This window comes from Oxyura jamaicensis, chromosome 4 (genome assembly GCF_011077185.1).
Source record: "Oxyura jamaicensis isolate SHBP4307 breed ruddy duck chromosome 4, BPBGC_Ojam_1.0, whole genome shotgun sequence".
In the NCBI taxonomy this organism is placed as follows: Eukaryota; Metazoa; Chordata; class Aves; order Anseriformes; family Anatidae; genus Oxyura; species Oxyura jamaicensis.
Window position 1 is genome coordinate 88770292 of NC_048896.1, and position 20754 is coordinate 88791045.

The 20754-nt window shown below is 40.2% G+C and overlaps 1 protein-coding gene and 1 long non-coding RNA gene across 3 annotated transcripts in view; both read left to right on the forward strand.

Annotated features, from left to right (window-relative positions):
* Positions 1–19195, forward strand: part of FAM53A (family with sequence similarity 53 member A) — a 70139-nt gene extending 50944 nt beyond the window's left edge. For both annotated transcript variants that reach the window (XM_035324784.1, XM_035324786.1), the window contains exon 5: positions 18005–19195. In XM_035324784.1, the coding sequence (XP_035180675.1) occupies positions 18005–18328 (324 nt within the window). In that variant the 3' untranslated portion in view covers positions 18329–19195. The remainder of the gene's footprint in view (positions 1–18004) is intronic.
* Positions 161–13275, forward strand: LOC118166139. The gene is made up of 2 exons (XR_004750363.1): positions 161–8182; positions 9224–13275. It is a non-coding gene; the product is annotated as an uncharacterized LOC118166139 (long non-coding RNA).
* Positions 19196–20754: the final 1559 nt, after the last annotated feature.

Genomic DNA, 20754 nt, shown 5'->3' on the forward strand with positions numbered 1-20754 from the left:
ATACTTTAAAAAATAAAATGAGTCAGTGTCTTTGAAATGACACTTACATTTTACATCAATCTGTACATTAGCCTAATTCTAGCTTTTTTTCAACTGCCTTCACACAGCTTTGGGAAGACAGCAAAGACTTTTTTTCCAGTTCTTCAGATAGAACAGTTTTGGCTTGTTCCAACTGCATGCTAAGCAGCTACCATTGGGGTTAATGTGGCAAGCTCATCGACTTCAAGTGCATGAGTACTGAAGTGCTCAAATTATATATGGAAACTGATAAACAGATCTAAACTAAGACCTGATTTCAACACTGTTAAATGTAACAAACATTTTAGAGCTAATGTTCTTGCCAGTTCACTTAAATCAGTTTGTAATGCTCAGAAAATTTTTGATGCGAAGAGGAAGGACATGAGAAGGAAAACCTGCAGAATACTTCAGAAGCTGGGAAAGGATATTTATTTCATTTTTTGCAACTTTTTGGTAGTTGTCTTCTTAGCTAGGACTATTGCTTCCACCTGCATGAACGTTGGTTAACTCAGAATCACAGAATATCCTGGGTTGGAAGGGATCCATAGGGATCATAGAGTTCAACACCTATACTTGTGTTTAATTGCATTGTGCTTAACTATTGCAAGGTACACAGGACAATTTGATAAAGGATATCTTGAGACTATCAAATGGCTTTTTCCTTGTAGGAGAGCAACACCCTCAAGTTTTATTTTAGAAACAGCTCTAACGTTCCTTCACACAAATGATGTTGTGGTGTTGCCAAAGGAAACTTGGTCTTTAAAAATGTCTTTTTCCAGAAGGATACTGTGAGTTTGACAACCAGCTATTTTAAGTGGATGTGTTGTAGCAAGTCCTTGTATGTATACAGATTAGTTGAGGCTTGCCTATCTAGCACAGTTATCAAGTAAGGAAGGCTGTGAATTTTTAAGTGTAATGACTTGTGAAGTAGCTTTGAATGAAGTAGCTTGGAATGCACGCTTGTCTCTTAGTGCCTTTTTCCCATTTGACTGTTATGTTCAGTTCTTTAAGTGCCAACACTCCGTAATGGCCATTTTCCTTTTAAAAATTTGAGAAGTAGTGTATCTTAGTATCACAGGGGTTGCAAAAAGGGGCATTGTGTTACATCAGTAGAAGGTTTGAATGTGAAGCACCTCTAGCACAAAGGTCAGTCAGTTTTCATGATGCAGTGAGATTAAATGTTGAGTAAATCTTTGAGGAATGTTGAAAATAGGTAACTTCCAATTTTTGTGATATTTTTCTGCTCTAGGAGGTGTTACCTATAGTTTTCCTTGCCTAGAAATACTGCAGTGTTGAAACCTTCCACATAATTTTCTTGTGTTTGCTACTGTGCAAGAAAATATTTGTAGCTTAGAATGGCTTTCTCAGTGTTTCTCTATGATAAAATTATAAAAAAAAAAAGTCTAGAAAAACTTGGAAGTGTTCATTGCATCTGTGAAGTATTGGTTTTGGATAATCTAATGTGCACTCATTTCTCAAACTAGACGCTACATCTATGAACCTCCAAAATACATCAATTATTAAGACTTTGGGACCAACTGTTCTTAACACAGCAGTGTTGTAATTGGATGCGTGTATTTCTAGACTTAAACTTGGGAAGTCTGAATCCTCTTGTAAGGCATGGAAGGACATAATGTTAAGAATGTGGAAAGATGAACTAAGGAGGTTTTTCCTCTTATTTATTGATGTAGATTGATCAGAGTTTACGTGTAATATGGGAGGTAGAGAAAATGCTGTCTCTGAAACCTGCTTGCCCTTAGCTGCAGGGGAGAGAAAGCTTAATGTCTTCAGGCTGTCACCAGTTGCCTTTATCAGCTGAAAAGATTAGCTTTTAGCTTAGTTCCGTAAGGCCCTGATTTTCTTTCATGGGATTCAGAGTAGTAGAACAACCACCTGCCATACACTTTGGCATAAAGAGAATGAGGAGTGGTAAATGTCACTTCAGTAGGTACTTGAGTCCCCATCGGTACTGAGGCACAACTCAGTGTCCCCATGCCTGGATGCTGGAGCATTTCACTGAAACTTGTATCTGCTGTGGGTTGTGGTTGTTACTCTCTTCTCTCCCTTCGTTCATCTTTACCCAAGAAGAGCGTAGATAACGGGCATCCAGCACCACACTCATGAATTTTTGTAGCTTTCAACCTGATAAAGAAGCAGATGAAGCTTTGCAAAAGTCCTTTCCTTCTGGAAAAGGCTCTTGCGGATTCCAGGTATTCTTCAGGCTAAGTTGTTGATACAGTACAAAGCTTCCTCTTAGTCGTTGAGTTATATTTTAACTGTCTCAGCTTTCAGTTCTGTTTTTACACTGATCAGTATGCACTTTGGCTGTCTTGTAAACTAAAGCATGCTAACTGTAAGTAACCAAAGAAGAACTTCGCAATCTTTGCAGTATTTGAACAGGAATACTGTTGCATAAATTGTTTAGCTGGAGGAATAAAATTATGAACTTCAGGTAATATTGTGCAAACTGAAAAAATCTACTGTATTAAAACTTGTCCTGTTAGAAGGATGTACATTGTAAGGATGGTTAGATTTAAATAGTAGGTTAAAAATAAGTGTAGGAACTAGTGTTACAATTGATGAGTAGTATGAAAGATCTTAAATAAGATCTTACAAAGCATATGACAGGTGCCTTGTGGCTTAACTGTCATGTCCTATTTTGTAGAGTTTCAAGGTTACTCTTAACTGTTATGGTATTTGGAGTGGCAGAACTCACATGTGCTCGAAGCACAGTCAACGCAAAGCCTCACTGGTGATTCTTCATTAGTGCACAACAATAAAATTGAACCAGAAGCAGACATACCTGATGTTCTGAGTCCTTAATGTGTTTTTTTCCCTTCCTTCCTTTCAGCTTTTAAGTACAGTTTACTTTTGCATAGAAGCTTGCCACAGCAGGCTTTTTTGAGAACGTCCTTGATCATATTTTTCTTATGGATACTTACCTGAATCAAAATATGGGCTTCAAGATTTCAGTGACTTATATAGTGCTGTAAGTGCTTAGTGCATAGTGTTCATTGGTGTTAAACATTTTAAATATATATTACTTCGATAAGGTAGCCCTTGTAACTTGTGCATCTATTATTATAGAACCAGAAATGAAATTGCTTAAGGCTTAAATTCTCTAGGCTTTTAAAAATTGCATATCCCAGAGCAAAAACCTTGTTGTTTTTTTATGCCTTGCAAGGCTCACGTAGTTGGCATAGGAGGATGTGTTTTCAGGGCATGCAAGCCCTCAGTTGAATTGGTAAATTGATCTTAAGCTTGTTAAATTTAATACCTAGTACGTGTGGGGTATATTAGGTCAAGTGAATAGGAATGGATTAATGGGATTTAATACAATACAGAAATGCTTAACTTTGCAGTGGAATGTTTAACTTCCAGATTCACCTCAAATTATAACTAAAGAATATGTATGCTTTATTTTTTTTAAAAAAACCTCTCTTCTACTTTCATATTTTCAAATAACTGAATTTGTTCTGCTTCCTCTCACAGGGAGAGGAGACACCTCCTGTAGAGTTCAAACAGCTGTGTGAAGAAGTAAAAATTTTTCCATCTCCTCTGTTACTGAGCCCAAGCTACTTTAACAACAGAAAGTATAGACCCTAGGTAGTTATGTAGCAATTAATGATCTTAAGTGGCTTGACTAAACAAAAAAACTTGATTGATCCCCATCCTTTGAGGAACTCTTAAATTGTTCTTGGGAGTTCCAACCTTCTTGGTTGCTGCCTTATCCCTGGAGAAAACAGTTTTCCCAATTCAGGTTAGCTTACTTCTTTACTGTGTTATTTGAGGAGGGGTTTTTTTTCCTGGAAGAGTGGTCAGCAGAAATAATTCAGTTTTAAAATTAGAAAGGCAGAAATGAACTCTTCAAGCCAACAGGGTACCTGGGTGTGAAGTATAATGGTTTTGTTGCATCTTGTAGTGAGGCAGGCTGATTGTAAACCAATTTTAATAAACTTCAAGGTAGATTTAGATCTAGTAGGAATTTTGTACTCTCAAATGTTTGGGGAGGGGGATAAATCTTATGTAAACAAAATACTTGCAATATCTGAACTATGCATCCACTTCTTAAATCTCAACAACTAAAGACTTTGAATCCCATCTTCATCTTGAGTGAAGTATGGCACTGACTTGTCTAAGGGGCCTCCAAGCATTTGTAATGGGCATAAACCAGCGTGTTCTCGGAAAATAAACCGTTGTAGGACATGGGAAGCTACTGGAAAATCCCAAAGAGACTTGAATGCATACCATTTTCCTAGCGGAAGTATTTTGTCCAGGGGGATATCGCTGCAATTAGGAGTTGCATTAATTTGTTCAGTGTTAAGTAATCTTTCAGGCTAGATTTGAAACTAAGTTAGGATGAACATATAAAGAGATGGTGCTTGGTGGCTGTTTAAAGAGCATTATACATGTTATGTAACTTCTGTACCTTTTTTCGCCCTGTGCTCAGCAGTTAGAGTCCTTGACATGGAAGCATGTTGCTGAATGGTGAAGACTGAAGTAGTACTGTTCAAAATGAAAGTGGGATAACAAGCTCAAAGTTTTTTTTTAAAAAAAGCATACTTAAAATCCTTTAAGTCACATTTTTTTTGGCTAATACTGTTTGGTGCATTTGGAATGTTATTTTCTAAATCAGGTTGAATTCAGACTTTTGCTCACAGATTAATAGCTACTTAACCAGGATAAACTTCATATCAACTAGCGGCTTCTGGTATTTTCCAAGATGTGGTCTGGTGTGGTGGTAACTAGTTGTAGATCACCTTAACATAAGCTTGCTGTGTAAGGATATTGTCTGAGAAAGGGTTTCATTGTGGGAGCTGTGGATCACAACTGCTTAGACCCCTTCCATCCAGGTACCAGGGTGAAGGGGAGAGTTCCCTGGGTGGACTAGGACAGAAAATGGAGTGTGTGTAAAATTTTGACTTGACGCTGTTCTTTTTACTGGCGTTGGGCCACCTCTCAAGTATGGACTTGAGAGTTAATCGCAAAGTCCTTTCTGATAACTGTTTTTTTTAAGGGCAGATAAACTTCCTTTCCATTGGCCATCTGGCTTGTAAGGGAGGGGTGGCTGGGTAGTTTCTAACAAGCCCTGTTCTGGCTTTTTTCTATCATATTTACCATTTGCTTTCTGAGACTCTGAGTTAGAGGCCCTGTCATGTCTTACTGTATAATCATATTGAACATGCACATGCTAGCTAATAAGGTGTAAACTCTGTAAAAGTAGTACTGTAGATCCTACCTTCTAAATGTGGGTAAAGTGCATGGTTATATAAAAGACACTGAGTGCAAACAAGTGAGTGTCCTAGCCCACATGAAAGTTGAATGCTTTGGTACAACACTTGCAGCAAGCTGCATTTTGAAGACTTCCAGATCCTTCGACTACATTCCTGGTTCATCACCAGCATTAATTTGTTCTCATGTTGTAACATATTTGCAGGTTATGCAACAGCCTTAGGGAATTGAACTACAAGTTGCAAGCTTAGTTTTTACTCTCAAACATACTTGGCAGGAGCTCTTAAATTTACTGCGACAGTTACTGTATGTGTTGGCTTTTGTCCATGTTCTTTATATGGCCACTGAAAGTACTGCAGACTTCGATTCTTTCCTTTGAACAGTTTTTATTGAACTCAGTTGAGGCAGGCTGTCCTTTGAGATGCGTCCTGCCAAAATGGCTCAGGCCTGGAGCTCTTCCCCTGGGGAGGCCCAGGCTGCTCCTGGAACATGGTGGGCAGCTGCCACCGTGCTTTGTCCAGCAGATGGGACACCGTGGTCACTGCTGGGGTGTGAGGAGATGCTTCCCACCAGGAGCACAATTCAGCATGCTGGCAGCGGCCTACTCTGCATCGTGTACCCATATAGGCCTTCTGTCAGGCAGTTCATGGTACTTGCTGCTACAAGTGCTGAGCCCCACTTTCTCTGCTGAAATGTAGTAGGGTGGAAGGAAGCATCCCAAGGGCTACCAGTTGGACAGTGCTGTTTTTACTTTCACTCTTCAAAACTGTAGTATAATGTCAGTGTTAAGCTGAATGCTCAAAAAAGTGTTTGAGTCCACAGAATTCATTGGAACCTACTAAAATAGTTGTGCATTTGTCCATTATGCATGTGTAGAATTTAGCTTTGACCTGTTATATGCTGGGGCTTATTCTTGCTTTTGCTGCATCTCTTCTATTTACTAGGAATGCCAGGCTTCTGCTGCAAGCTCTAGTAAACCAGCTTGTAACCCTTACTGCCCTTTACAAAGGGTAAGGACTACATGAGCTCATATTTTAATGGGTCTTCTGCCTTGCTCTACAGTAAAATTTCTTAATCTGACTTAATAGTGAAGCTTTCAAATACTTGTGCTACTGTTTAAGCTAACAAACAAACTTTGTTGAGGCAGGAGGATGAGATGAATGCGTTGCTTCTATCAAGTGTGTTTCTGAGAGCTTAATCAGTATGCAAGGATCCAAAGCCTTGCTTCACTCAGAATTCGAGGAACCAGCAACCCCTCCGCTCTGTCCCTCTTGTTATGCTGCAGAGGCCACTGGTGTCGCGTCCCACACTCAGCAGAATATAAATTTGAGTTTGAAGAGTTAATTTGAGGTCTGGGGGAGCTTTTGACTGGGTGGCAGCTGCAGCTTCAAACACCTCATCTTACAGAGGCAAGGTGCTGGCAGCAGCTGCTTACACTTCACGTTTCCCTTGCTAACAGTGGCCTGGCTGAATGTACTTGTGACAAAATATCCCTGGGTTTAATGAGGGTGAAACTTGGCAACTATGGCCCAGAAAAGCAAGCAGTGCTGGGAGTGTGAATCTTTTTCAGATGGCTTAATGCAGTTAATGATCAGTTGTTTCTTTCTAGATAGTAATGTCCTTTCTCTGAAAAGCATTTCCCCTTGCATAAAAAAAAGCCCAGTTTTGTAACTGAATACAGCGTGTACTGTTGCATCAGCTCGACACTCCTTAGTCAGCAGATTTTACTTCCAAAATCATGATTAGGAGGCTTGCTGCACAACAAATATTTAGTGTGATCCTTACTTGTTCTTCGGTGTAGGCTTTGTGGATCCTTTTAAATGGGTAAGGAGGAGGGAACTGGGGAAAAGTATGCACTTGCCTAAACAAGGGAGCAAACTAGAAAAACAGATGGTGCTAAAAATAGTTTATTACCAGGGACTAAATATGGCTCAGTGACTTTTTTTCCTTATAAATAATGCAGCTATAAATCCCGCTAGATATCAATAAGTATTGAATTAACTCCAAACTGCTGAGTGTTACAGAACCCTTTGGCAGCTTTCCAAGCGTGGTGTTGCCCTTCATTCATAGGATCAACATTTAATTTCTTAACGGGGAAACCTGAAGAATTCATCCTCTTTGAATGGAAACATAGACACAGGGAGCTTGAATGAGTAGCTACAGGCAAAGGCATCCCGTTGCAATGGAAGGGGAGCCGTGCTTGATGAGTTCCTGCTAGGTCACAGCCAGGATGAATCTCCTCCTTTCTTTTCCACAACGCATGAACAATCAAAGGCTCGTTTTTTATCTATTGTTGCCATGGAGGGCATCCATTTAAAGTTCAAATTCCAGCAGGCTTGGGAAGAAGGAAAGGAGCCATAGGAGTAGGCTGGGCTGGGAGATGATAGTCAAGCATCACGCGAGCTGAAGACAAGCCAGCACTTTGTCCTGTGACAGGAGAGCCCAGGCTGGGGGTACTTGGTTTTGAATGGGTGCTTGGAGATTTTTTTCTTTTTTGGAGTAGTGAATGAAATGCTGCAGAGGTAGCAGGCGCGGAGAGCATCTGGCGTCTCGCTTTCTTTGCGCCGGCAGAGTGGGTCACAATGTGAAATTAGGCCTGAAACGGCGTTTAATGAAGTGAGCCCTTGCGCTGGAGGTTCCCTGTGCTCTGACAGCAAAGCACTATAAGCCTTGAGGATAGTGAAGGGAGGGAAATCTCATTAAGGATAAAGGTTTTTTTCCCCACTCTATTGTAAATGGCATTCTGTAACAAATGCCTGAAAAATAAGCTGTTCAGAGCCCAGAGCTGTTGAGTACTGTGCTTTTCAGTAGATGTGCAACTGGCTTTGCATGTTTACAGGGCTTCTTGAGCCATACGCTAATAAGAGGAGGAGGCAGCTTAATATCTGCAGTGGATTTACTTTTCATTTCTGGCAAGTCCCCGTATGTGCAAGTAAGTGTTCATTGTTGAAAGAGCTAATGAGTACCAGACCAGCTGCATTTGACATTATGAGCAAAGGGGCCATCTATTAACTCACAAGCTAGGTTTCAGCCAGCTGTGGGTATTTTCTTTTTTAATTATTACTTAGCCTGTCATAAAATTGGATTATGCTAAAATTATTGGTGATGTTGTTTGGAATATAATACAATATTGAGTTAAGAGCTGTGGTTCAGTGTTCTGTATCGGGTACCAACAGTTAATGTGCCTGAGCTGCACCAGAGGGTTTAAAGAGGTGAGAGCACTTTTCTCAGGTTTTACCATCTGGGTTTTGGCAGGTGGCAGGGGATTAGGTTTGTTTCGTGCTCTAAATTGCAAGAGATGGTGGCTATCAGAAGAGTTCAGTAGTGTTTCATCATTGATACTGTGACTTTTCTCCATCTGGAGGTGGGGGAGGGCGGGGGGGGGAGAATCCCAATGTTACTGTTTAACTTATTAGAAAGTAAATTATACCTCTGAGTGTAACACAAGGGAGTTCTGGAAAAGGGGGTCCTCTTAATATTCAGTATTTTTTTGTGATATGGTAATCAGAAATAAATTATGCATCTTTATAATGAAATACTTTGTAACGAAAGAATTACTTTCATTCTGAAACTAGGCTTTGGACTTTCATATACTGAATATTAAATGTTGTGAAACTTGATGGTAAGGCAGATGTGCTTCCCTTGCTCTCGATAGTCACTTTCTGACTTGGTGAACCATCTTTTGAAAGACTTTAAACAAATTGTTTGACCTGAAGTTTTCTCTACGGAGGTTTAAAATCACTTTGGAAAGTCTTAAGTTTAACTGTCATCTTGTCTTCCATTACTCTTGCATTGTATCAATCAGTTCATGCTGTATGTATATACTGATATATGTAGGTGTCATGTAAGCAAAGCAGTTCTCTCATGCATGTGAAAATGAACTGATTTGAGTTTGTCTATATCAACTAGTGATGCCAGTTTGTTCTGTTGGATTTTTAAGATAGGAAATATACTGGCTTATGCTCTTTTTCAGGTATATGCAGACTGAAGAGTTTTTACAGTATTAAATGTAAATTTCTATTGGAATGCAGTTGTAAACAGATGTCTTCTGAGCAAGTGATCTGGGAGGTGATTGCTTGGTGTTAGCTGCAGCTAGTTGGTCTATTCAGATACTTGAAAGTACACGTTTTTTTACACGCTGATGATATGTGCTTTTGCAATAAAACTTAAGTATCACCAGAAATTGAGTTTTAAATAAGATTTCTCACCAGTTTCCTGATTTCAGTTTTCACTATAGTAGCAACTATGTGACTGAAACTTAAGGCTGTTATAGTACTCTAAGGAGCTTAGAAGTTATGGTAGGATAAATAATTTCCGATCTCTTAAAGTGAAGTGTGAGTAATACTTGAACGTGTAGCTTTTTCATGCAAATGCTCATTGTATTAGAAAACAGAGGGAAAAACTGAAGTTGGCCATACTGTAAGAATTTGAGCTCAGTTTTAGTGTTACCACAGTGCTTTAAGATTGAGTATTGACTCTCTTGCACGCAAGCTGCTTAGTCTTTGCTTGTCTTCTGACTTGGTACAATGTATTTTAAAACACATTTTACTGTTTTTTATTACAGCTGACAGATAAAGGACTAAAAGGACTACATACATAGTTCTCTGACTTGACTTAAAAACCAACAAAGCCACAAATGCACACTATTGAGAATCCAGTGCTGAAGTGTTGTGCTTCCAGATTTGGTACTTGAGCCAATAAATGGACTTGTCCAAACTGCATGTATTTTTAACCAAACCCAAGTTTTAGCACAAGTTGACTCAGTATTAAAAACCTGTAACGGACTTGCCAATTGATGTCAAGAACACTTACTGAGCCCCACAGTTTGAGAAATGCTCAAAATGTTCCAAAATAGATGCTAAGCAAAAAAAAAAAAAAAAAAAAAATACAGTGTATGTATTAGAGATTGAAGGTGAACAGTGCTAATTGTGTTCCCTCTAAACAAATGAGTTGTGTTCAACTTACCTTGTCTCTGGAAGTAATTAGTGGTCAGAGTCCACCTCCAGTTTGAATTAATGCTCCTGCAAGAATTTATTGTTAAATTGTGGTGTTTGCATTGAGTTGAACACAAGATTCCTAACGGCACTTGCACTTTGTCTGCACGCCTGTATACCCACGTGTGCCTGCGTGCAGTTGCTTAACGAGATCTCAAGGCTTTGTTTGGGCTGAGCATTTCTGTAGTGGAAAATTGATCGGAGGAAGGGGGAACTGTTCCCAAGCTGAGACTGTTTGCCTTCTCTCCCACCCCCCTTCCCTGGCAGAAGTGAGCTTTATGGCCCAATTATAGAATCCCTTAAAATGCTGGTTATGATGGAGTGCCAGCATAACCCAATAATATAAGTGAGGCTGACATCTGTCAGTAACTAATGAGGGCAGCCTTAGAATGAGGGCTGGGAGTTTACCTCTCTAATTTCTTATAAATTTGACCCATCGTATTAACTTAAATATTTGACTTGAGGATGAAAAATGAACGCACAGGAACATAGAGAGAAGGTGGTACATGGATGTACTCGAAATCAGCGCATGTGTGATTCAGTTGTGAAAGTAATTGTTTACAGCTCATAGCGGAGTCATGCAGGAATAAGACCTTGGCTGAAGTGCTCAGGAATAGAAGTTCTCTATAAAAATAGATGACACACAAATGGCAGGAAATGAAGCCAATATGGTCATGTTTTGAAGCCACGAGGGTCAAATCCTGTCCTGTGTTACACTGGTGCATAATCAGTCGACTTAAACCCTGTTACTTGAGAACACTTCAGCACTGCATAGTGAATTTCAAAATGTGACCGAGCAGTTGTGCTTCCACAAATGAGCACTTTCTCTTCTTGTTAGGATGCATCTAGCTAGAAACCTGGATGCCCAGTAAAACCCCTGGTTTTGGAGGGAATTGCTTGTTTCAGAGCTGATGGTAGCTGTGCGAGTCCTAATTCCTATGCCAGAGGGACAAATGCTTTGCAAGGCTTTAGCTGCCACGAGTGGTCTTCTGTTTTTCAGGTCCTGAATTCTGCAATATCAAGAGGCAATACTGCAAGCAATTATTCTGTTAGGCAGTGTACTTGTTCCAAATGTTGGTATGTCCCTGGCCACTACAACAGCGAGGTGTATTGATTGCTGTCTGAAGAGATGCGTGGCTAGCTCACGCTAATGATGTACGTGCTTCCTTTTTCCCAGTTTAAATTGCAGAAGACTAGATGCATCTTTCAAAAATCTGTGTATTGGACATGATTGCTAATAGTGGGCAAGAGTGGCTTCGTAGAGATTTAGTTTTAATAGCAAAGATGGTAATGTGCACTATAAATTGCTTCTTGTTTCCAGAGCTCGTATTTCTTTTCTGAAAGGTAGAAGTTTCTGAACTGGAGAAGGTGGAACAACCTTGGCAAAACATGAATCGGCTCTGATGGGGAGAGCACGTGCTTCCATTGTTTCCCTCTGTGCCACTTTACGACCAAACCAGATGTGTTCATCATCCTCGTATGAACACAAACACTGCAGCTGTTCGTTCATCACACCACCCCTCACTAATGTACTTGATGCAAAGTTGCCAGCCTGAAGCCTCTCCTGCTTGTGCTGCTCAAGCACTTTTTAGCCCAATTCAACGTTATCCAGCTCTTCGCCTGGTGCATATTAGAGATGTACTTAGGGTCAAACAGGGAGCAAGAAAATAACTATACCAAGTGCAAAGGCAGTTGCTTTGGTGCTCTGAGAGACCCCAGGCTGCAGCTGCTGCCCCTGCAAGATGAGAGCTAGAACCCTTCTCCCTGCCTGCTCTCCCTGCTACTTCAGTAGCCTTTTGGGTCTTGTCTGTGATGGGGCTTTTCCCTTTGAGGAAACCTCTGTTCTAATGCATCAGTGCATTTCAGATGAACACTGCTGTATCTAGTAGTTGTCTTATTTGGCTTAATCTCCTTTCTTCTTGGCCGAAGTCTTGCACTGTATTATTCAGCTGAACAAAGCAAATGTGACGTTCTACTTTGTCTGACACTATATGGATTATCGGCCAATTTATAACAGTTAAACCCACTGTATGAGCCTCTTCTATGTTAGCTAATGGAATAATTCGTAGCATCTGTAGGTATTTATTCTTACTGGTCTGGTACTAAGAGCAGTTTCAACTTTTTTTTACTTAATTACAAGCAGGTGAAATAGGTAGGCCTGATGTTTGTAGAATGTACTCCCCCATTCCCATAATAAAAGACTGCATGATTTATACTTACTGAAACAGCAAAGGCGAAAGGTTGCAGTTCACAAATCCACAGACTTGGAAAATGTAAGATGCCAACATCTTAATTAAAATTCCATACTGTAAACTTTAAAAAATGCAATTTAATGTTGGCCTGGGTTTTATGTAAGGGGGAAATCACTATATACGTTGACCCCCCCCTTCATGCTAATATTACCATTGAATCATTTTCTTGACTGTGTTACGTTGCATTGCATCAACTCACTTAACTTCTAATTTGTCTTTAAAATAGTAATAATAATAAACGTTGACCTCTGTGATGACTGGTGCTGGACTTGTGGAAACTGCAAAACCCTTCTACCTGAGTTCCTTTCAGTGTCTATTAGCTCCCTGCTAACCTGTCCCTACCAGACCTAAATTTAATTTGGATAAAGGTAATGTAAAATGGCAGTCGTTTTTTTTAAATCCAGTCTAGGGAAAACACCTTTAGACTGACATACTCAAACTATTCTTTAATCTGCTTAAATGGCTTAGCTTGTCACTTAATGATGGAACTTAATTGAGCACATGTGCTTCCTCCCCCTGCTTCCCAGTCTGTGCATTTTGTAGACCTTTAACTACCCCAGTATTTTCAAGTTAGTTCTTTCATGTGATGAATAGCCTCGTATCCTTGTGTATGTGAGTGTAATTAGATAAACTCAGCATTTCAGAAAAATATTTCTATTTCATTGGGATGTATTTCTTCAACTAATCGTACAGAATAAAAAGGCCAAATTAAATCACAAGTTCTTACAGCTCATAAACAAACTTTACAAGGATACTGTGGCACAATTTAGAATAAGCATAAAAAAATCTAGGCCAATAAATAGATCAGCTTTCATGGTAGACTACACCAGAAAGCAGAATGTTTAAATCTAGAACAGTCTGGCTAGTGGAAGATGAAAGCCTATTACTTCATGATCCTGTTTAGCATCTGATGTGAAATGAGTTGATGTCAGTTTACTTCTCTTCCTGGGCACTTACACCTAAAAAATTAAAATTATCTTTTGAAGATACAGCATAGACAAAGTACTGAACAACTTTCATATTGCTGTGTGTCAGCTTGTATTGATTCTTAGCTAGGTCCCTTGCTTTTGCAAAGAGGACTTATCTTTTTTTGACTACAAAAAGCTCTGTTTTTTTTTCCCCCTGTTCAAATTGGGAATCAGTGTAACTTTTCCCAGTCACCTGTTTTTAACTTGTATGGACTTCTCTTTAAGAGGTTGAATTTAGTTATCTGTGAACAAAATGCTCAGAGCTATGCAAAGCAGGAGTCAGAGTTAAACCGTAAGAGGTTTATTTTACAGTAGGGTTTATTGTTAGTAAGAAAAGTGCTGTTTATGTAACAATTTCATTTAATGTGTAGTAGAAGGTGCAGGAGTTAGGACAGACTTCTTAATCTACAAAACGCAATGGTTTGCAATAAACACTGTACATGTCTCCACCCTGAGAGATGATAATACAGTTAATTGGATGCGTGAACTGAAAATACAAGTAATTAGATGCATGAACTGAAAATGCCTTTTATAGGAAGGGACACCTGCTCATGTCTGATGGGAGGTGATGTCAGGCGAAGTATGTTTGGGAGGCAGCTTTCAGCAGGATTCAATGTAGTGTTTAGAACCACTCTGTTGTGACAGTTTGCATAATTTAAAGTTTTTAAGTCTCCAACGTAGCTTCATAAATCAAATCTCTTCTCTTAAATGTAGTGAATTTGTAGCATGGTTGGACCTTGTTATTGCTGAGGCTAGGTTGTAACCTTGTTGGGGATAGGGTACCGAAATGCTAATGTGTCATGCTACATGTCATGCCTTTGAGTTGCTAACAGTGAAGGCATTTGATTTTGAGCCAGTCTGACCAAGCTGTAGAAGAAGCAAGTCCAGGAAGTGAAATAAGGACCTGTGGAGCCTTCAAAGGGGCGTGCAGCCTGTTTAACTTCCCCATCTTCATCAGCTGGCTAAGTACAGGGAACCAACAGAAAAAGCTGTGTCGCTCCATGCTCAGGCTGCCTCTTCCATGTTTTACACTTGGATCAGTTGGTGGTATTCCAGGGTTTCCTCCTCATGAGGACCTATGTTACCCACATCTTTCATCTCCCTGGTGGAGAACTTAACAGTGAAGAAGCCCTGTGGCAGGTATGTCTTAAAACAGCATCTCCTGCGTTGTGCAGTCATAGGCAGGAGACTCAGGATGGGACAGAAGGCGAGCCAGGTAACTCATTAATGTGATGAATTCCCTCTCTTCCTAAACCTGCAGCTTCAGGGAGCTGCTATTGCTGTTGTGATGCCTGCTGAGAGATGGCAGGGTGGGCTTGGGACTTCTGGGCTTCCTCTGCTCTCCTCTTGGTGCCAGCTGCTGCAGCTGCAGCTCCTGGGAGCAGCTGTCCTGCACCCCATTCAATGCGAGGGGGGAATGGGTGGGCTCAGGGCGTGAGGGGGGCGTGGGGAAGAAGCATGAGAACTGCTGCTCCCATTATGCCCTAGGTCTTAATGCCCGCAAATGACTTGGTTTTCCCTCAACTGCTGTAGTGAATGTTCTAGTTTTGTTAGTAAAACAAAACCCAACCTTTTTTATTGCTTTTTATATTTGGAAAGTGATGTATTATCACTTTCTGAACTTGAGGTTTAGTAAAGAGTACAGACATTAGCTTCCTTTCAGGCTACTCTGGGCCTTTCTTGTTTGCTTTGTATGGCAAGGGTCTAGAGAGATTTCTTTTATTTCCCTCCCTGGCATTGTTTTTGGTACAAAGTTTTTTCTTAATATTCAGACATTTTATCGCCTCCCTTCTTTTAAAACCGAGTTTCTTTTTTTCCCTTTTTTCCCCCCATTGCACAAAAGAATACTTTTAGCTGATTGAGTTCTATCCATTGCCAACTGCGGACTCTTTTGTCTTGTTAGCCCAGCATCCTTTATAGAAGGAGGACCATTGAGCAAGTCCTCGCTGGCTCCCCGCAGAGCACAATTGTGCATGAAAGGTGTGGTACTGTACCAGCGTAACATGTCAAGCTGCAGCTCAGAGGGCTTGAATGCATTGAGACTTCTACCTTTTTGCTTTGTGAAAGGAGCAGGATTGTGCTGCGAGATAATAAATCCACCTATTTTTAGTTCGGTGCGGTTGTGACAAGTGGGTGAACAAAGACCCAGTTGAATGCACTTGCTGTTGTGTTGAAACCAGCTAAAAGTTCCCATTCAAGTGGTTTCAGCGCAGTGCAGCTAACAGGCAATTTTCCATTTATGTACACAAACCTTCTAGAAAGACAGCTGTGTGGTTGGATTAATTTCTAGCAGTAAATTGAATAAAAGATATTTTGAAGGGGGACTCGGGAATTCCTTTCTAAAACACTGAAAGCAGATCTTTGAAAGCTCTCCTTTATTTGATGCTTTTCCTTCCCACTGTCTACTGTAAGATTTAAAGGACTAGAAATATTGTCCCCTATGCGGAGATGCACAACAGGAAATGTGTTCTTTTTTTCAGAGCAATGAGATAAGATTAGAATATCCTTTAACACTTTCTACTTCAAAATATGCTGGTTTGCTTTTAAGTAAATATGAGCAATTCACACCTCTTAGTCATAAAAAGGAGCTTAAATGTTTGTGCTTGCATAAGCTGTAAGTGAGCTATGTCAAAATGTGTTCTGAAAACAGCAGTGTGTGTTATACCAAAACTGTTTTTCGGTATATAAAACAGGGGAGAGAAACGTTGTGTAAAGCTTTTAGCTTATGCAAGGTTATCAATTTTGTTACATCTGAGATAGGATGTGGGTTTTGATGGGGGCTAACAAAGCCTTCAATTAATTCCTCCTGGTGGAACTGTGGTCAGTCTTTTCCCCCCTGAAGGTTGATCTTTGGATGCAATTCCTGGAATTGCATAAACCAGCTCCTAAATGAAGCCTTGTTTCTGTCTGCCCAAGCACACTGTTATCCCTCAGATCCTTCTGGCCTTAAACCTCTGACTTGCTAACTAGTGATCTACTACACATTATAAGGTACCAGAACTCTCTGAGCAAGAGTGGTGTACCACATAGGCAGAACAAACCTCTGGTAGTAATGAAGAGCATAGCACGGCAGTGTTTGCATTCGGTGCAGCCTTGGGGAATACTGCTGCAGTGTCCCAGCTATGGAGAGGCTCCAGTGATGGTGAACCACCTCCCTTACCAGTCGTGTTCGTTCCTCAGCCTGGCTGGCCTGTGACTTCCAGAACTTCAGTGTGTTGCTTTTCACCATTATCCAAGTTTTCCCTCAAATAATCTTTCTATGTAGACTGGATGTAGGTATATATTGATAGTCATATACAGGCAAGGCAGGCCAATGTGTGTAGATTTCCTCTGAGTTCATGAAGTTTTGTTTAAAAGCCACTGGACAGATCTGGTAAGCTGCTCATATGGCTGCTAATGTGCACTGGTGGAGTAGAAAAATTTTCCAGTGCTCTGGAAAAGCATCTGGTTTGTAACACGAGTGTTGTAGTGTTCCTAGTTCATACAAATATATTAACAAATATAAAATACTTAAGAAATGACAAACTGGGGGGGGGGGGGGGGAAATGGGGTTTAAACAGTTGATTGTGTTCCCTGTGGATCTGGCTGTAATAAACAATCACTGTGTGCATATGAGACTTGAGGCGCTTAACCAGTATCATATCAAGATCCCCCACACCATGATTCTCCAGGCTTTTACTGCTTTAGAACGAAGCCCTTTTTGGCTATTTCTGCTCACTGTGTGCATTCAAGAGGCAGAATTTAGAAGTCTTGCACAGACTAAAATTCAGCTTCTGCTGTCTGCATGGCCTTGTTGTCAATCGCAGCTTTTGGATTCTCCTCAAGCATCCATTTCAGTTGCATGAGGAGCTTAGGCGCTTGATTCCTTTATCTGAGGTGCAGAGGTAGCATGCTTACTGAGGTTCTCTCTTTTAAGTCAAGGTGAGCACCTCTTTGTTTTTTAATGTACTCTTCATTTAAACAGCTCACAAATTTCCTGAGCTTGTCTTACTTTTGGGTACCACTTGAACAAATTAAGCTGTCTCTGGAGCAAGATGTTTCCAGCAGGAGCTTGGCTTTCCACTGTCTAGAGGTTACTGAAATGTGACAGCTGCCTTACTGCAGGCTCTTGTCCTCTCGGCACATTTGGGAACTTTGAGAAGTTAATTGTTGGCTAGGCTGTGGTGCAACTGCTTGACCTAAATGCTTATGTTACCAACTGCTGTGCTCTGGATTTGCCAGAGTTAATAGATCAGATGCTTGTTGATCCTTATTTAGTTGAGTAAAGGTAGGTTTTTGGACTTAGAAATAAGGGTACTGCTAATTTTTGCCACTAACTGGAATCTACATTGGCAAAACATCTGTGCAAAACCAGATTGTTTATTAAGTAAATGCGTTTCTTCCTTTTTCTTCATGCTCCACATTGTTTCCAGCGTAATTTTAAACATGTATGCTTTCCTAAAGTTGTGTACATACCTTTAACCCATTCAAGAACTTAGAGAATTAATTCTGCTCCTCCTGTACAGCCATTGCTAACTTATTCATGTTTTTTCACTTGCAGACTTTAAAAAATTCCAAAAGTCTTTGCTCCCTTGATTATGAAGATGACGATGACGACACACAAATGAAGACAATTGTGTCATCCCCATGTGACTCAAATGATCTTATGAACATCATCACCCCTGGTTCCAGTCCGATGAAAGAACAGCTGGATGAAGTAAGGCATCATGGGTCGTGCCAAGGTAGCTTCAAAACAAGGGATTATAAGAAAGCAGCTGCAGTATGTGAAAGCGATGAGGACACAAGTGATTGTGAGAGCACTGAAGAGGGCATCTTTCCTCTAGACTGTGGGGACTTGGACCTAGAGCAGATTGAAAACAACTGAGACTCAAAGTTGTGTGCTAGAATCAGAGTTGTTCTAAATTAAAATGATAGAGGATTACCTTTGCCATGCATAATCCATGTCCCTGAATCTCTGTATTGCCTATCTTGGGCCTGTGTTAGAAATGTTTCAGGTGGGGGAAAAACGTGAACCATTGTTACCTGTTTAGTCTATTGATCAATATGTGGATGACAACAGCAACAAAGTAGGAGGTTAAATGTTATTTTGAACATTAAGGAATAATTTTGATTATAAAATTTCCTAACAGATATTTTGCATTTTTATGGCTTTTACAGTTCTGGAGAAAAAGCATCTCTATTTTGAAATGAATTTTCAGAAGGGCATTCTATAAAACTAAATCTGTCTACAGTGATTCTGGTGCGGGTATATGTTGCTTTTGTTAAAGAGCTTAATGTGAAAAGTGAATTACATAATGAAATTGGTAATAAACCTTCAGACAGAACTCTTAAGTACCTGGTTGACAACTGGTCCAAAACACTTAACTGCCATCTTTGACAGCGTCTGGTTTAAAAAAAAAAAGTTCATAACATGTACAAATGTTCTTTTCATACATTCAGGACTTTTTGATCAAAATATGGTAGTAACCTTAAAGGTTAACATTTTCCATGATTTTACTACTTGAATTGTTTTCTAGCCTGAAGCAATGCTAATTTAGGTGGGATAAAACTGCAAGTAGCTGCCCACCTACTTGGTCATTATGTTTTCTGTGGTTCAAAAGAATGTACAACAAGAGCACTTGAACTTTTAGACAGGGACTTTGTAATGATCAATTCCCCAGGAGGTGATCCCTTCAGCAATACTAGAAGGAAAATAGTCCTTGAATTAAATAAAATGACATTTTGCTTTGCACTTGTGTCTGTTTATGAATTTTACTTGAGGAAAATGTATAGTCTGGGGCATATTCTGCAACGTGGTATTTATGAGCAGAGCTGGGTGGAGGACAGACTTCTGGTCATCTGAAAAGGAAGTGAAGTCAAGTTATTCTGGGGAGCTGGGGAATAATTCATGCTGGATCCCAGAAGTGTCTCAGTGATTACATACACCACAATCATCTCTAATGTAATAGTGTATTCATTGCAGGCTATTGCAACACATACTTACTCCGTTAGTTCAGATGGAATAGGGATTTTCCTGATCAAGGAGTAAATTAATCTCAAAATGGAGTTTTTAAATGGGTAGAAATAGAGAGGCTTGGGTTATGGCATTTCAGTGCATCATGTTGGTCTGCTTAAATGAGCAAGCTCCCTATGGTAACTTGTACCATAAAAGCAAAATACAGAAACATTCCAAGTCACCTAACAGTGTGATTATATGAGAAAAGAAGAGCTTGAGGCTGAGCAAGGTGTGACCCAGGTCCCAGCCTTGTGATTAGGTCAGCCTTTGGTCATAAAGAGAACTGGCCTGTAATTACTGAACCAGCTTGTATAACTTACTATCTATACACAATTTTAAAAGCTTGGATAACCAGTAAGAACCTGTAAATGCTTTTCTTGCCTTTATGACTCCTACTGCATGTACAATGAAGAGCAGCAGTGGTCTGCGATACCCATCCTGGCATACATGCATATGAAGGTGCAAGAACACTGAAAAGACTTGTTAGGTTTTTGATGTGTTAATATGCATTGCGTGGGAGATGGTGAAGCTGCTCACTGCAGCAGCACAAAATCATCCTGCTTCATCCTGCTTTTTCTAGCAGAATAAATAAAGGAGATGGTACCGGTGCAAAGCCTTCAGCTCCTTCAGAAGCTCCTGTTAAGTGTGCATCACAGACAGGTATTTGCTCCTCTGTAGCAGAGAGCATGCACGTGGTGCTATATATGCATGCACAAGCTATTAGAAACAACTACATGCAACTGAAAATCACTGGTTTTGCACTCTAAAGATCAGGTTTCAAGAAGTGCTGAATGAGGTACAGCTGTTTTTCCTTGTGGATAGGTGGGAAATGCACTGCAGTGTGGTGATCTGTCATCGTGGGTAATGGGGCTACCAAGCTCCTTCCTAGTCTGCAATTACTAGTTGCAGAGCTACGCTTCTTTGTGTTTTTCTTAATTGAGCAATAGAGGTAAGTAAAACTGAATCAGCTTTAAAGCAGGATTGTAGTGAAGGCCAATTGTACAACTGGGATCACTTAAAAGCTAATTTGCCTGTTTGAACAGTTAAAACTGTAATGGCATAGAATGGGAAAACTAGCGTGGCAATCCGTTCGGCTCTTCCTCCAAGGAAGACAAGCTCTCCTGGAAGAAGTAAAAGAAGAAAATACCTCAAAGGGCATGAATAAAAGGAGGTAAGATGTACTTTGTCAAGGAGGGGGGGGAAGCTTTAGCAGGAACTGCAGCTGTTAAGAAGACAGTGATAAAGCAAAGGCAAGAGCAGAGCAGATGCTATTCTGGCTCCGAATTATGGTCTGG